The sequence below is a fragment of the Pteropus medius genome, unplaced genomic scaffold, assembly GCF_902729225.1.
Source record: "Pteropus medius unplaced genomic scaffold, Ma_sr-lr_union100, whole genome shotgun sequence".
Taxonomy (NCBI): domain Eukaryota; kingdom Metazoa; phylum Chordata; class Mammalia; order Chiroptera; family Pteropodidae; genus Pteropus; species Pteropus medius.
Genome location: NW_024352787.1, coordinates 19,861,926 through 19,879,964, shown reverse-complemented (window position 1 = coordinate 19,879,964; position 18,039 = coordinate 19,861,926). Strand labels below are relative to the sequence as shown.

The window sequence follows — 18,039 nt, the reverse complement described above, 5'->3', positions numbered from 1 at the left end:
TAGTACATAGATGAACATGACAAACAAACAGAGACTCATAGACACGGATCATAGTTTAGTGGTTAGTAGAGGAAAGGTGGGAGGGGGGCAGGTAGATACGGGTAAAAGGGGACAGCAACTATGGTGACAGAAGGAAATTTAACTTTGGGTGGTGAACACACAATGCAATATATATATGATGTATTATTGAATGATACACTTGAAACCTACATGATTTTATTAACCAATGTCAACTCAATAAATTTAAGTAAAAAATAAGTGAAAATAAATAAAAATAACACATAAGTGAAATCCTTTTAGACGGATTAGTACATATGAGAGATCCTATTTTAAAGGTTTTCCTGTTACAATAAATAAAAACTTTGTTTTACAGTTACAGTTTTGTTAGCCTGAATCTCTTGAAGATGAAATGTATGCATGCATCTCTCATTTAAAATGTGCATGTGTGTATAAATTTTAAAGAAATCATTTGTTACTTTAATGGAATGCAATACTTTTTCTCTTTCCTTTTCTTACCATATAGGCTCTGAAGAAGCTGAAGAAAAGCAGGACAGTGAAAAACCACTTTTAGAACTATGAGTACTACTTTTGTTAAAGTAAGTCTTTAAAAATGAAACTGTAACAACAGACTAGTGGAATATGGAGCATTTCTTTGAGTCAATTTAAAGTAAAATTCAAAGAATATGAGTGTGAGTATGTAGCCAGATCTGTCCTGTTTACATGAATTTACCAGTCACATTTTATTACTGTATAATTTCTTTACATTTTCTGTATGGATGTAAATTTGTGAAGCATGAAAAATACCTGAGTCTCAAATTTCTAAATAAGGGTGCATTCATTTTTGTTTACTTAGCCAGAATGTCTCTGTATCAGACATTGTTTAATTACAAACCCTAACTTAGGTGTGCTGTGAGGCAGCAGTCCTATGAGATGTGGTACTGTTATTATCTCCATTTACACTTAAGGCAGGTGAGACTTAGGGTCTCACAGCTAGCAAGTAGCAGAGCCAAGACTCAAGCCTGCCCCTCTGTTCCAGTATTCACTCTCGCCCTGCATTGAGATGTCTCTCAAGTCTTTGGAGCTTCCAGGGTGAAAGATGTGATCTAGCCCGAGCAGCAGCCTTGATCTGCCTCCAGGTGGGGCATGTTGTTAAATCCTTTGAAATCATCAAAGGAAAACATTTCAGCCTCAGAAATACAAGCAGATAAACATAAAGTAAATTGTGGTAGCAGCAACTCTGCTTAATTATTTAAACATAGAAAAGAGAGTAGATTTTAAAAGTTCTCTCACAAGCAAAAAAATTATGTAACTGTATGGTGATGGATATTAACTAGACTTGTAGTGGTGATCATTTCTTAATATATACAAATATCGAATCTTTATGTTGTATACTTGAAACTAATATAATATATATCAGTTATATCACAAAAAATAATAATTTTTTTTAAAAAGAAAAGTAGTAGAGAGATTCGGCATAGTCAGGGAGCCAGAATTGGGGCCACATGGCCAGCAATGGCAGCCAGAGTCCTGACAAATGGAGATGTGTGCCTGCGTCAGCAGCACGCAACACTCCTCAGTGCCTGCTTCCCACAACGGCACCTGTGTAGGCATGTGAAGAGTCAATCCTCTTCTAAAATGTTTTAAAGTAAATTCTTGTGTGACTACACCCATTGTCCTTTAAGTGTCTATAACACAGCCCATCTTCAGTACATAGACTGTTATAAAAACATTAGGCACCGTGTAGCGTTTTGCCTTTTACCACAACATCTCAAATATTTTTGTGTTCTCTCTTTTCCTAAGTGTGAAAAACCCTCATTGAAAATCACCAGAGAGAATAAAAGGACTGGAGATGGGGTCCCCGTATGAAAGTTGAAATGGTAATATCTACTACTGATTAATTGAACAGTTAATAAAGAATTTATTTATTGTAATACCTCACAGACATTGTACCATATCCACACATATTTAGTAGCCTGCCTCTGACTGGTAAGATGTGATGACCCATCCTACATTCTCTGAGACTGAGTCTGATCTGTTAATAAATAGTTGCAGAAAAGTCCCGTGCTGTATTCCTAATCAAAAGACTTCTTAATATATTGGAATAACACTTTTTTAGTAAGCAGAATATCTTATTTGGATTCACAGAATGGAATTGTTTCATGTCTCAGATTTCTTTTGTATTTCTTTTTTAACATCCTGCATTTCCCTTGTGTTTTTTAATTCACGCACATGCGCTTTTTGTACAATTTTAAAAAGTAATAAAATCTAACAAATAAAAATGATTAATTTTCTTGCTTGCATTATGTATTTGGCCTAAAGTGTTGGAATTACAAAAGGGGGACAAAGAAGGATTGTGAATACATACAGAAGTTCACAAGATATTTTGTATTATTTTTATCATGAAATTGTATCTTTCTCTTAGAAGTACTTTCTGAAATAGCCTGAGTACTCTTATTCTGACCTACACTGTGAAATCATTGCCATCATTTTCCTTTTTTGTTTAACTAATTTGAATTGGAGTGAACTAAATTATATTGTGAGTTATTTTTTTTAAAAAAAACGTGAATATTCATTTAATGCTTCATAGGAAAGCAGAATATCTATTAGTTTTCTTTCATTCATTTCTTTCATTCAATAAAACTCAATTGCGTGTAGAGATAATGGTGCTTGTTTGTGTGGGAACTGGCCATTTGTGCAGATCAAATCAGGTCCATCTGTACTTGTTCTAAGAGTGGGCCAAATGACAGAAATGCACTTAGGAGGCTGGGGTCTAACTAGGAGGAGCTTCTTATTGTGGAGAAAGGGGTGAGAAAAATGCTGAAATAAATAATAGTGTTTTATGTCATTTTCACTGTATTGGTCATTTTGATAGGCATTTCTGACTTGCCCGGGATAGAGAGAGCACCATTTTGCACACCTAAAACAATGAAGGTGAATACCAAGAGTGTGCTGTCAAATGCCAGGACTTTGCTAACCTGACAAGTAAAAACTAGTCTCATCATGGTTTTAATTTGTTTTTCTTTTATAAGCGAAGATAACCCTCTTTTCACATATTTAAAGTCTATTTATATTTCTTTCTCTGACATGTCTTTTGACCACTTTTCCCATTAATAATACTAACAAGTATGATACTCATTGACACATGTGTCTGTGTATTTCGACAGGCATAGGCATAAAACAAAATGGCGAAAATATAAGCGATTGCATGTTTCTATTTTCTCTAATGAATCCTTTAGCGGTAAAAACTTTTATATATTAGAATTAAAACGTCTCATTTAAAATTGGGAATTTGTAAAATTGTAAAATTGGTTTCTTTACAATCAGCTTGTTTCTGTAAAACACGATCTTTTGGAAACTGAGTAGAGGTTCCCATTTGGAAACAAAATAAGATGAACCAGGTACAAGAAAGATTAAATTTAATTAGATCTACTCCTTGATTCTCATAAATTTGGTCAGACCTCTTTAGGCCAAATACTTGGTCCTCTACTTAGAGTGTTGGAACTATTTCTGCATTGAGAAAGCATATAAGTGGAAAGAGGAAACACGCAAATCACTGAATGCTTCGTGTGGTCAATTTCACTGCTGGGGGGCACCACTAAGGAGCATCTCCTGTGGCTTCAAACTTCTTAGCAACTTCCTTCCCAACTCAACCTGGGCTGCCCTAAACTGGGCAGTAGAGGGTGAACAAAGGTGGCAGTGGAGGAGACAGCATGGGTGGCAGGAGGATGCTGGTGTGGCTGATGGTGTTTTATTTTCTCAGGCTTCTTTTGTTTACGTGCTCTGTCGAATGTGGTTGATTCGTGGAAAATGCTCAAAGTCAAACCAGCCCCTCCTGGTTGGGACTGTGCATGTGGTGAGTAGGGTGTTATAAGATAAATTAAGAACAGTTAAACCACAACCAACTTTGCTCACTTTTAAAAGGCCATAGCTAATGGAAAGAAAACATTCATCTACATATGCATGTAGGCGGTTGTTCATACTCTTAGGCTGTGGGGATGGGTTCCCTGCATTTTATATAGAGAGTTTACTCCAATGAGCTACTATGTGAAGTTGGAAATCTTATGCCCAGACTGTTCAGATGCTTCTTTAGTCCATCATGACACTGTTCTGAAGGGAAGAGCAGCCAAGACTTCTAGTAGCACTTAGATAATCCCTAACATTACACCAAATATCTGTGCTTTTCCATGGTATTTGATTTACTCAGGATGGTACCTTTGGTTTCATTTTCTCAGTGTAGACAAGGTGACATAAAACCTGTGCCCGTGAACCTGGTAGCATGGATGTTTCATAGATGTGGGCAACAGTGATGTACCTTTTCCTTCACAAGGGAATTTAGCAAGGCCCTAAATTCAACTGTGTAATTGCATGTCACGTACTGAATCATGTAAGTCCCTCTAAAGAGATAAAAAGACTTTGGAGCCAACCTGAGCAAGGCTTAATAGAGGACACTAACATCAAATAGATGTGTGATTGGGGTCAAGTGGAAGAGGGCTGTTCAGAATGGGTTCCCAGGCTCACAGACTCAATCTGTGCCATCCTAAGAAGAAGTAAAGCTCTATGGTTGCGATCAACACTTCAGGCTTTCATAGTCTGACTTTACGGCTTTCTTCAAATCAGATACTTCGTTCTTCTCAGTCTGTGCTCTGAGAACCAACTTCTGGGTGAGCCTTGGCTTCCTATGAGGATTGGCTGCATCCCACTGGTTCAGTCCACAAGATTGGAAACAAGCCAATTTTACAAATTCCCAAGTCTATGACAGAGAATTGATTTTATAGAATATTATGCATTCACCAGTGAAATATGCAGCCGTCTTTGTGTTCCTACATGAGAGCTACAGGATGTATAAGAGAAATGCAAAATAATGTATATTATATAATTCTTTTGTGTACTAAGGGAGGAAATTAGAATATATATATTCACATATAGACGTGTATTTATATAAGTGCATTCATATCTGCGTACTAAAAATTAGAAGGATGCATAAGAAATAAAAGTGTGACTTGTAAGAGGTGGGGCAGGTAGAGACTGGTTGAAGCAAGACTTCTTAATGCATTTTTTAGAATGTTTTGATTTTTGAACCACATGAAGGTATTATGTAACAATTTTAGTGGAATTCTATGCATATTATTTTTTCAACACTTCTTGATTGATTTTCATTTCTTTAAATACATTTTTTGAAGATGCATAGTAATCTGTCATATGACATTCTTTAGTTTATATTTTTAGTTTCTTATTGGACATTTGCGTTAATTTGGAGCTGCTATAAATAGCACTACAGTGAATGAACATCCTTGCACATAAATCTTAGTATATACCTTCCATTTCCTTAGGAAACTGATGGGTCAAATACTTTCCAGGTTGTAGCACGTTTCACACTTGTGGAGTGGGATCTGTGATAGCTCCTCACTGCCTGAGAACCAAGACAGCAGTGCTAGAGCTCAGGAGCTATTTCAGTCACTTGCTGGCCTCCACCCTGGCTGCGCATTACAACTACTGAAGGAGGTTTTTGTCTTCTGCCTGGCCAGTGATGAAGTCTAGGCCTCAGTGATTTTTAAAGACTCCAAGAGGAGAGTCACTGGTATAACAGATAAAGCAGCAGATTTTAAGTCAGACAGACCTGGAATCTGGCACTCTGTGTTTAACCTGGGCATGTTCTTAGTCTCTATGGGATCTAGTCTTCCCATCAGTGAAATGAGCATGATTCCTGTACTGTGGTACAGTGAGAGCATTAGAGTATGCAAACTGCCTGTCAGGATTCCTGATGCTCACTAACTGGTAGGTTCTTGCTGTTACTCAAACAAAATGAAAGCAAACAAAAAATAGCCTAAAAGAACATGACAAAAACCGTGCTGTTACCCAGATGTTTTTTCATGGATAACGAAATGAGTTTCTAGCTTTTTGGCTGAATTGCATCATGTTTGTATAGTATCTCTGGTTATCACGCATCAGAATATCTAATTGGCAGTTATATATGACCTTGATTAATATAAATGTAAAAATCAAGTATTACTTAAATTGCAGCCTGCTTGATTGACAGAAAGCCTTTAAAAAATGAAGTTTATGAGTAAAAGAATTCCAAAACAGTAGAGAGAATTCATAATGGAGAAAATTTTGAGAATTGTTGCATTGAAATTTTCCTTTTTTGTGGTTGAGAAGATTATGGAGTACTCTAGTTTCATAAAGACTGTTGAGACATGGGTGCTTTTATGTGGAATTGTATAAATCTTTGCCTAATTTTTCTATTGCACACCTGTGGATACAACCTGTTGTTCTGGTATTTATATCATCTAACCATGTGTCATGGACTTTAATTACAGAAGAGCAATCGGTAGGTGGGCAGTCAGCATATAAAAATCTTCTCAACACAAAAAATTATGTTGCAAGTTAGCCTATAATCCTCTGGTTAAATGCACAGCATAGGAGCAAGGAAAGGAAAGGTGGACATGTAAAGAGGCAGTTCTCTTTACCAGCTCAGCCTGTTTAAGGAAGGAAATTTGCCTGTCTAAGCTGAAACTAGAAGTAACCTGTTTCTACTCTAGTAGCAACTAATATAGAAGTTAAGAGCAGAACTCCAGTAGCCTGTCAGCTTGGGTTCAAATCCTAGCTGTTTGTTATTAGCTGCCTAAATATGGGTATATTCTTTACCCCCTCTTTGCCTCAGTTTTCCCATTTATAGATCAGAGATGTTTGTATATATATAGATATATAGAGATATAGAGATATATCTATATATCTATATATCTATCGATATATATATATACAAAGAACCCTAAGATATATATCTATAGTTTATATCTAAACTCTCTGCAGGGAAATAAGATTAGAGATGATTGTCAGGGGTTGTATGTGTGTGGGGATGGGGAGTATCTCCTATTTCTAAAGAGCTACTAACAGCTGCTAATGCTATTGAGGATTGAAATGTGCCAAATGTTATTAACTTATCTAATCCACACAATTCCAGGAGACTGAGCACTGTAACTTTATTTACAAATGAGAAGATTGCGGCACAGAGTGTTCTCATAGCTTGCCTGAGGTCACACAGATACCAATACTAGATCCAAATTCAGGCACTTAGGGTTTAGAGTCAAAGTGTTTAACCCCTCCACCAAACTGCCTCTCCAGTGTCAGTGCAGTCCACATGGGGTTATCATGAGGATCAGTAAGCTTTGATGCTTCTGAGACACTAATAGAGATCTGAGCACACACGGTGCAAATCATGATAGATGTTATAATGTCACCATCGGAATGTCTCAAACCAAATGAGTCTAACTCTGGTGACCTTTGAAAAAGAAGAAACCTGGGCACTATCATTTGGTTCTGGTTCCTCTTGGAGCCACTGACCCAAAGAAAACATCATGACCACTGTCTCAGGGAAAGAAATAGAAATGTAGAATTGACCGTTATTACAAACGCCCCTGAATTTGATAGCTTAGTTGTCATGCCTTTTCTTACCTTGGACTTTCAATTAGATTTATCAAATTAAAATACATAGACAGAGTAGACTTTTGATTTTTTAAATTTATTGTTCCTATTATGTAAAAAAAAAGTACAGAATTCAAGTAGCAAAGATGGCGGCTTCAGGGTGTGTAAAATGGAAAGCTTCAAGGCAGCTATCTGGTTAAAGAGTACCAAGGACCATGACTAGAAGCTGCATGCTGTCTGTGCTCAGAAGTCATGATTACTTGGCTGGAGGAGCTAATAGAGATTATGAAGAGAATGGTGCTAAAGGCTACTCCTTGGCCCTGCCCCTGAGAAATGGCAGAATTTGATACTGTTACAGATTGAAATTTTCTGGTTGCTCAGCAGTTTGAAAAACTGTTGTGCAATAATGACATAATAAAAAAAATGCACATGTGAACTGAAATAACCTAAACCCAGAAAGAAATTCTAGCTAGATCCACAGCAGACACCTCAGGGACAATAAATGGAGAAAAGTTGACCGCTTTGTTCCACCATCTGTTATGAACTCTTTCCGTTGCCACAGACTGCTGTTCTCCTAAACAGGCAGAAGGCGATGATGGCAAAGTAGATCATGCTCTTGAGTAGGAGAAGGAGGTAAGTGTAGTAGGCAGAAGTGTTGGTGAACTGCAGCTGCAGCATATCTAAGAAAAGTCATTTGGTTAGTTTCTCTTGCTATTTTTAAGGATAAAAAATATTAATGGGGAGGGTCACAATTATTTATTTCTTGTGATCTAGATTGAAATGACACCTCCATACCGCCAAAACCCAACAGTAAATGTCTACCACCATCGTCATCATCACCATCAAGACAACTCAGAATCCAGCTTTCAAGTCAACAAACAACCTCTGCTAAATTCACTTGGAACACTCTAAAATATTAAAAAGTAAGATTGCGTTTTTAACGAGTACATCCAAAAACATATTTGTGATAGTTTTTAGCATTTTTTCACCCCTATCCTGTCTCTAAATAATAATAATAGCTAATATTTATTAACCACTAACCAAATGCCAAATGTTTATTCTGATAGCTTTGTGCAAAGCTTTAATCTTATATAATTTTTATAATAACTTATGAAATTATTATTCATCCCCATTTTACAAATAAACTGAAGATAGAGAAGTAATTTGCTTGATGTCACACATTTCTTTAGTACCAGAAAACAGATTTCAATGCCAGCAATGATTTTACAGACTGCATTCTTAGCCACTCTAATTCTGCATTTCCAAGTGCAATAAATACTCCAGACATCAAAGGGTCAAGCATAAATATAAAGTTGAATTGCTGATTTTGAAACATCTGGGCCATTACATGTGCATTCAATATGATTCCTACAAAGGGTACAATCCATGAAAATGTGGTGGTGTTTACCGTAGGGTGAGTGGGAGATTTTACTAGAGAGCATTATATAAACTGGAAGAAAGTAGTTAATCCAAATTCTCTGAAACTTTAGAAGGTAATAGCTCACTCACCTGTCTTTCCTGAATGTCTCTCATTGTGGCCGTGATCCTAGAGGGGAATTACACTTAATATCCTTTGAAGTTTTGCAAGAAATATATGATGTCAAGAAATAATTAACAACAGTGATGGTAGGTCACACTGGCTACTCAGTGAACCATAAGGCCAAGTCCTTTCTTGTGGAAATTTCTCTTTTACGTGCTTTATTATCATAGAGTCAGAACTCCAGAATTATTAGCACTTGGTGTGGAAAGACACCTCAAGAGGTGATATGCTCAGAACTCCTTGCCTCTGGTCAGGTAAGGTGTTAGCTAAAGTCCAAAGGCCCCTTGATATTGGAAATGGAGGAGAGAACAACAAAAATAGAGCCAATGCTTCTAGTTACTTTCTTTGCATATGTGTAGGGAGAAAGGGCCAAAAACTAAATGAGATATCCTCTGCTAGACATTTAACATATGTGACCTTATCCCTTCAATAACCAAGTTAGGTGTAATTATTCCTGGTTGACAGATGAAAAAAGTGTTGCTCAGAAAATGAAAGTACCCATATACATACAACTAATAATTAAAATAACTATGGTTAAAGTCCAGTATGCAGTGCTCAGAAGCCCATGTACTCCCTGCCTCTCAGCCACACATCCACTGTGTCTCCAGGTCTTAGCTTTGTGCTTTCTTGCTCTATGACTCTATCTTAGAAGAATAGATAACTGAGTAAGTGTATGAACTCTTGATTCAGATGGGCTGAGTCAAAACCCCAGATCTAAATGTGTGGCATGGGGCAAGGGACTTAATTTTAGTTCATTGCCCCCATCTGTAAAATGGGAAAAAATATATTCTACCACTTTATAGAATTATTATGAGAATTAAACAAGAAAATGCATTCAAAACAGCACAATGCCTTCTCTATAAGCAGCTCTCAGTAAATGTCAGTTCATGTTATTAACTACTAGCAAAACTCAGACTTAAAAAAATCTAGAATCAACTTGATATCATGTTCTCCCTAGTTATTAGAAACAAAGCCATATAAATAAATGAAGTCTATTGTTAAAATAACTCCAAAAATATCACTGTACCCTCTAATTTACAGTCATCTTATACCAAAATCCAGCATTTACTGTGTTAAGATAATGACTGAAAAATGATGGATTGGCTTAAAATATCACTCAGTGTAGTCTGCAAAATCTAGCCATTCTGATTTTTCTACCTTAAGCCAGAGAAGTTCAAAAGTTAAGTTAGTCAGAAGGGAAAAATGCTATAGAATGATATAAAGGAAAAAAAAAAAAAAATATATATATATATATATATATATATATATATATATATATATATACACACACACATATAAAATCTTACCACTTTCGTCTTTCAGACAAGCTTCTTTTGCATTATTAATAGCAGCGACCTCTACAAGAAATGAAAGCAACTATTAATCAATTGTTCGTATCTATTATTTGATAATGTGTGTCTGTGTCTTTGTGTGGATAGATAGATAGATGATACATAGATAATAGAAGATAAATGATGATAATAGATGAGAGAGAGAGAGAGAGATGATAGATAGATGACGATAGACAAATAAAAAGAATCTTTCGGCAGAGAGAAGAGAGTCATTAAAAATATGAGCCTCACAATTCCAGATATAGTTGCTCAAATTCTGTATAATTCAGTAGATCTAATACACATTTTGTGTTTCTGCACATGAAAATATTGATATTAATTAAGGATACACTTTTTCTTTTTAATCATAACTGGAGGATACTATCCAAAACTACCTTGTTTCCCCCTGCATTCATATCTCCCAGCACAGTGCCTACTGCAAAAGTAGCTGATCAATAAATACTCATTGAATAGAAAACTTAAACAGAAAAAGGGCTGCTCTACAGTCTTCCGCACACACTGTTGACACGAAAGGTTGCTACCAAAATAAGTGTATTTAATCCTAGAATCCACAACAGAATCTTATGTGGTTGAAGGAATCTGGTTTAGGCAAATTCCCAATCTAAGCAAAGGAGAGCAGCCATACTTTTCCAAATCATGTATATCCCCAAGACCCCTAGATCACACACATAATTTTCTGGACTTGTAGTATTTGTGAACATGACAACAATATTAATAAAATCTAATGTATTGAGTGATTACTATTGTGCCAGGCACTGTTAAATATTTCACATGCATTATCTTATTTAATCCTCCAGTAACACTGAGTGAGTTGTATTTCGGAGGACTTGATATTACAGATTAGAAAATTACCACATTAAGAATTTTCTGAGAGTCATACTGATGACTGGCAGACCCAGCATTCAAAGGATTGTTGTGGGAGATTAAATGAGAGAGAGCACATGGAAAGTGCTCTGTAAAAATAATCCATACAAATAGCAAATAATCTATAGAGAGACAATATAATTCCACCACTGTGGACACTAAAAACATCTTCTCTTGCAGATATCTTAACTATGCTTTACAAATGAACTTTTTATTATGGGAGCTCTGCAATTCTTTCAAGGAACAGAAAAATAGACCAAGTCACATTTATAGTTATCTGAATATATAAAATCTGAAGTGAAAGCTGTATTTATCTACAATGTTTTTTTTTAAAAAGCAAATATACATATAAAGACAGAATTTCTTTAAAAGATCATTGATTGTCAGATGGAGGAAAACAGAGTCACAATGATTACTTTGGTTTATCCTTTTTCTACTAGATGTGTTCTTGTCCATATGGATATAGTTCTGGTATGCAATTTTATGTACTCAACAAGATCTTTTTTTGGTGTGCTCTAAAAAAAATAGATTTGAGGTATATAGGCTTTGGGGTAAATCCCAAGATTGAAAATGTTAGTATAATCATGTTTAAATATTAAAATATCCTCAAGGACTGACTTTAATGTGTCTTAAAAGTCTCTTTTCCTCACAGTGACTTTATTCATTAAAGGATAAACAAAAATCTCTTATGATCACGCACTGATTGAGGTAGAAACAATAAAGTAACACTTTTCACAATAAAATCTGTGCATGTGCCTAAGTTCTCTTTCTAAGTCAAGGTTGGTCAAAAACTTCAACCAGAATAGTTTTATCTCTCTTCAAAGTCACTTCATTTATTTATGCTTCCATGCGATATTTTTAGCTTTTATCAAAAACAAAACAACAAACAAAAAAATTCCAAGAAACAGCGTTAGAAATTTGCTGTAGAATGGCATTAACGGAAAAGTCCTCATTGGCTTTGTTGCCGTGAGAAGCCCATGGAAGACGCTTGTTTTGGAATTTAAGTGCCAAGTAAAACACATTGTAAACTGGAACTTTTCTCTTTTATGATAATCATCACCATGAAACTTACTACATTTCTTATTTTTCCCTGATTACTAGAAAGATCAAAACCTAATAGGACTCTTTTATATAACCTAATAGGTTATATTAAACTTGCATATTGCATATTTGTTTTCCCTCTGTTTCTTAGCCATAGCAATAGAAAATTAGGGCTGTTTTGGTAATCTTACTTTCATTTTAGGAATGGATATAAATAAACATATGAATAAATACATCCATGTTATATTTTCGAAAGCAAGCATTTCACTATTTCATTTGCTCTTCATCACAGCCCAAGGAGGAAGCCAAGGCAAGTGTTCAAACTGAATTTGATCCCTGGAGAAACTCAGGTCTGAGAAGATAAAGATTTCAGAAATTTAGACTGGTACACAGCAAAGGCCTTAGCACATCTTGTTATGTGCTTCTTCTCCACAGTTTAAAAGGCACTTGTTAACCACAGGGAAAAGTACAAAAGGATTCCTTCTCAGGAGAAATTCCCAGGGTCTTTGGTCTGTTATGTTAATATTCGGAACTTTAAGTTTTGAGTCTAATGACCGCTGCCAGACCTCTGCCGGAGCCCAGGCACATTCAGCCCCCTGCCCATACTGTCTAAATAATGTGCAGCATCTGCATCAAAGGTACTCCTTTGGTACTTCATGCCTGAGTCACAAGTGGCCCTGAATGATTAGAAAAGAGTATATTCTCTTTACTGTGTACATCCTCCTTGGACAGCAATTCATCCTGGGGTATTTATCCATGCATCCCTTCCAGGCCTGGCACATGGCAGTACTGCAGTACATGTTTGTTGAGTGGCATTTACCAATGGCAAGAAATGCATTCATCATGTAAAATGGAAATATGTTTCTACATGTTAGCCTCACCCAAACTTTAATTATGAAAGTTTACCTTATGGTATTATATAAAATACAAAGCTGAAAAACCTAAGACCATAATAAAACTGCAGTGGTTAAATTACTCTATTGTTTTGTTGAGCCTCGATCTGGCTCCCTCAGATGGACATTTGTTTATGGGCTATTCTTTCAGTATAGGAAGACTGAAGAGACAGTGACTTTGCCTGCTGAGTAGAAGATTCCTGAAAGATGTGTAATTGTTCTTATTTCCTGATCAAATAAAATAATCAAAGTGGGATCTCTTTTTTGAGTGTTTACCATGTGCTAAACTGCTAGGTGCTTTCAAGTATATTGTTTTATTTAACCCATACAACAATCCTTAAAAGCATCATTGTGACCTTAATATTTTGGCTAAAACTGATGCTGAATAAAGTTAAGCAGATTTTTCTATTTCTTTTTCTTTTTTATGTTCCAAAGCCTATACTATTTTAATTCTATGAGGAAATAGCAGGACATTTATGCCACTATTAAATGTAGCAACATTTAAGAAATATATATATTATTAAAATACATATATATTATTAATACTTGACAAAAATGTGGGGCATTCTCTTTGAAAAAAGAGGTTCTGAGAGGTTATATTTACATTTATATTTATATTTATATGCACATACCTTCCTTTATTGAAGAAGAAAGAATCTCTTGATCAACTCCTCTTTTATTATTCTCATATTTGGCCTTATATTTGTGTTCTTTATTCATTATTGAAGGAAAAAGAATCTCTTGATCAACTCCTCTTTTATTATTCTCATGTTTGACGATACACTTGTGGTCTTTATTCATTGACTTTGCAGTCACGGTCAGCCAGCTGAACTTCATGTATGTGTCGTTAATCTTGATGGTATCTCCCTGCTGGGATTCCAGAATTGTATTGCTGTCCTTTTCCTTCCAAGATACCTTAATAACATCAGGGAAAAATTTCTCAAGAAGACAAAGATACGTTCCAGCCTTATGTAGGTTTATTTCAGCAATCGAAGGAAGAAAAATAGTGGGCTTGGGAGAGATGTCTGAATTAAGCCTTCTATCTGTGGAGGAAAATAAAAAAGCAATTAAGAAGAATTATTAGAGAAACACAAATATTCTGTGGTTTGGAACAACCGAGCACATAGTAAAAGGAAGAGAAGCTGCCTTTGAATTAGGGCTTATTTTGGCTTTTCATCCACAATAGATTGTGAGGTACTTATTATTGTTCTTATTTTCCAATGGGAAAAGAGATACAAGAGGTCACATAACCTGCCCCAAATCACAATCATTAAATAGCACAGCCTGAATTAGAAGTTAGCTATTGTTCCTCTCCACATGCTAAGATGGAGTATGACTTTTAACTGCTCTATATCAAGACTTCCGACATTTGTCAACATATTTAAATTTTTTAAATCTTTTTTTGTACTATCATAGTGGAGCGTGTTTTCAAGGTGGAGGGTGGATGGCAGGGATCGAGGAGGAGACTGGGTAACTTATATGATCTCTCTCTACAGATGAGAATCTTCGATCACTTCTAAAGCACTTCCCTTTCCCATCCCATGAATTTTGTAACTTAAGCTCCCTTTGGCCAAGTAACACATTCTCGTGTTCCACAACTCTATGGAAACTCACTCTTCATTTAACTGATTCTGAAATGCACCATATTATCTTTTTTTCCATATAAACAAATGCCAGGGTTAAGTTTTTTATTTTTTCTAAACAATATACAGTCACTTGTTTTAATGAGACTCTACTTCCACATATACTTAACGATCTACCAAGTTGATCTTTTAGCTTAAATGTGGACCCCATGCCCAGTTCTGAAGTAATGAAATTCTCCTAATTGATTTCTAATTTTATATAACATCTTAATTTCATGTCTGAACCACTCCAGGTTTTTGAGTAGGGTACCTACTCAAAAAAGCTGCACCTCCAAATTATTTATGATGACTTAAATTTAGAAGCAAAATAACAATATTTCTAAAACTTCTATTAAAAATTTTATTGATTATTTTCAGAAACACTCATATTAATATTATCAAGGAAATGCCCTTAACAGACTTTTGTTTCACTTCAGAAAATGTTTACCAAAAGCCCATTTTATTTTGTAATTTCATATGAAGTTTAAGCATGACTAATACACCATATTTTGAATACACCGTATTTTGACTCAGTGTCTCCCCTAAAATTTGTATCTACTCTGTAACACTGTTGAGCTGTCTAGAGCGCCATCATTTTGTTTTATTTTGTTTTTATCTATTGAATTATACACACACACACACACACACACACACAATTGGTAATGTTATAAGTCACGGTTTTAGAGTTTCTTGCAGGCATAATATCAAAATACATAACAAAACATTATGTATTTACAAAGGCATTACTTGATTATACATTTATTTTTAATCTAATGACTGAAAATATAAATGTTAGAACCTTTTCCAATTTTATTTCCAGTTGAAACACAAATATTTAATATCTTTGTGCTAGCTTAGAGTTAGTTTAATGATTTAAAAGCCATTTTTTTTAAGAAAAAAATTGTATTTCTCATTTGAGAAGAAAAGGAAAAAAAATTCTTGAGAATCTATGCCTGTGTAGCAAACTCATAATTTTTATACTAAATCAGTATGCGAACAATGTTATTTTCCCTTATGCTGCAAATATAACTAGGTCATAGTGTGCTTATTTTAATTTTATACAACTTGCTTTTACTGAAATAGTATTTTATTGATTGTAACGGTAAGACACTGTATATTTCTCCAATTATATATTTTGTTTTTAATTTTAAAAGTATGTTATATAACATTAATTTCTCAATTGTACATTATATTTACATAATTTTACTCTAATCAATATATTAAAGAATTTAATTTTCATCTTAGAAACTTTTTTTCTTCATAGTAATATTTCAGATTCATTATACTAAAGAAATTGAAAATTAAATGATGAACTTGGAAATTTTCTGTGTGGTAACACACTATTCTTATCACCTGTCCTGTTTCCTTAGATAGATTCTTTGTCATTATTTCCAAGATAAAATGAATCTTGAATTTCCCTAACTTTCTTAATGTAATTGTTAACTTGAATATTAAATAGTGTACTTGATTAAAAATGGTTAATGTCCATATTTTGGATAATTGTATCACATTTTTTCTTCATATATATTTTTTAAACTTATTAACAATGTTTTTTATGTTTTTTTTATTTTCGTGATGAATATAACAGAAACCAGGTTAAAAAATAAATAAGACTGTCTAGTACATTTAAATACATTCATTTGTATAATCAAATAATACGTTTGAGTTAAATTGCCTGCGTTTAAATTTATAAGATGAAGTGGTGTAAATTCTATGTAAATTTGCCAAATGTCAACTAAATTTTCAATTGAAAATATATTTCAAACCTACATATTGATATTAAGTGTTCTCTACTTTTTATTGTCATTTTTCTTTTATCAAATAAGTAGTAATATTAATTTATCTTTATATAAAAATTTCTAACTATATTTAATTGACTTTGCATAGTAATTATTTTCTGTATGAATTTGAACTTTTTTTCTGTTAAATATGAACATAAAGTCAAAACTTGGCTATAAAATTTATTGGTTATAAATTTTAGGACCAATTAATGTTGGTTATTATAGATGATATCAATTAAGATAAACTATTTATCTTAAATACTACAAAATATAAATTTAGATTTAAAGCATATAGTAAAACAACAAAAATTAATAACACATGTTAATCTCAATATTCTTGCCAAGTAAGGGAAAAATGATTGTAAAGAGAAACAAATACCTCCAAATTCTTTTTTTTTTTTTTTGAGCAGTTAGAAGTACAGCTAAATTCTCTGGGGAATTTCTGCTCTGTCAATATTATTGGCTGCAAACAGCTCTTCATACTGAATACAATTCTCCTTTTACATTTATTTGAACTGGGGAACACCTATCCAGCACTTATTATGTCTTAGACAATGTGCAAGTGTCTTATTCATATCATCTCAATCGATTCTCATGCAATGCCTCTGGATACATAGTTATCACATTTTATGGATTAAGAAACAGGACAGGGAATAATTGCCCAAGTTCACATAAGCAGTAAGTGGTAGAGCCAGAGCTCAGGTCATCCTGATTCCAAAGCACAGGCTCTTTCACGACAAATTTCACCATCAGAAAAGGAAACATGTCAACTCACAAAACTGACCTGTAATAATAAACTTTGTCTTTGGGCCAAACACTTCTATGATAATTACATACATTATACATGAGCATTTCATACAAATCTACATGCACACAAAAGCCAAATCCTGTTACAATATTTTCAAAATGTTGTTGTCCATATGTGCTTTCATTACAAGGATTTGTTTTACAATCTCTCCTAAGATTTCTGCCTCAAATCCCCATCACATTCCTGTTTTTCTTAAATCTTCTTATAATTATTCAAATTTAACTATTTCTTGCCTTCCTTCTATTATCTTGAAAAATTGCATTCTTATGATACCTACCTGTGACAGCAAGTTTTGTTCCATCACTGAAGAGTTTTCTATGATTCCACAGTGATCCAACCCATATCAACAACTTTAGACTAACTTAGCCTCTCAAGTTTTTCAAATGTTATTAGAACTATCATGGCCTGCAATTCAAAAGATCAAGGTTCTGGTCCTAGTTCAAATCAAGTAAATTAAAGTTTTGGGTGCTTTATTTATCTGAAGACAGTGATGTTAGTATAAATCAATTCAATATCACTACAAGTACCAAAGTGAGACCAAAGTGAAACAAGATTTAAAAAGCAATTTGATTAAAATGCTATAGAAATAAGAGATTATAATAATTATTAGCAATTTGATTGTGATGACTTTGTGCTCCAATGTGACATTTTAATCTCATGGGACCAAACCTTGGCCTTACTAATAGGAATTCAGCATTTCGAAGTTGTAGCTAAAA

The 18,039-nt window shown here is 34.3% G+C and overlaps 2 protein-coding genes across 6 annotated transcripts in view; one reads left to right on the top strand and one right to left on the bottom strand.

The window, feature by feature from the left end:
- STARD3NL (STARD3 N-terminal like) overlaps window positions 1-8,420 on the top strand; it is a 56,498-nt gene extending 48,078 nt beyond the window's left edge. For 4 of the 5 annotated variants that reach the window (XM_039849526.1, XM_039849527.1, XM_039849525.1 and 1 more), the window contains 2 exons: window positions 524-596; window positions 1,801-2,291. In XM_039849526.1, the coding sequence (XP_039705460.1) occupies window positions 524-579 (56 nt within the window). In that variant the 3' untranslated portion in view covers window positions 580-596; window positions 1,801-2,291. Of the gene's footprint in view, window positions 1-523; window positions 597-1,800; window positions 2,292-8,196 lie in introns of those variants that run through there. The other variant, XM_039849529.1, reaches the window with a different exon arrangement.
- Window positions 7,499-18,039, bottom strand: part of TARP (TCR gamma alternate reading frame protein) — a 44,028-nt gene continuing 33,487 nt past the window's right edge. Inside the window, exons 4-6 of the mRNA XM_039849523.1 lie at window positions 13,745-14,155; window positions 10,270-10,320; window positions 7,499-8,102 (exon numbers count right to left, since the gene is read on the bottom strand). Coding sequence (XP_039705457.1) covers window positions 7,960-8,102; window positions 10,270-10,320; window positions 13,745-14,155 — 605 coding nt within the window. The 3' untranslated portion in view covers window positions 7,499-7,959. The remainder of the gene's footprint in view (window positions 8,103-10,269; window positions 10,321-13,744; window positions 14,156-18,039) is intronic.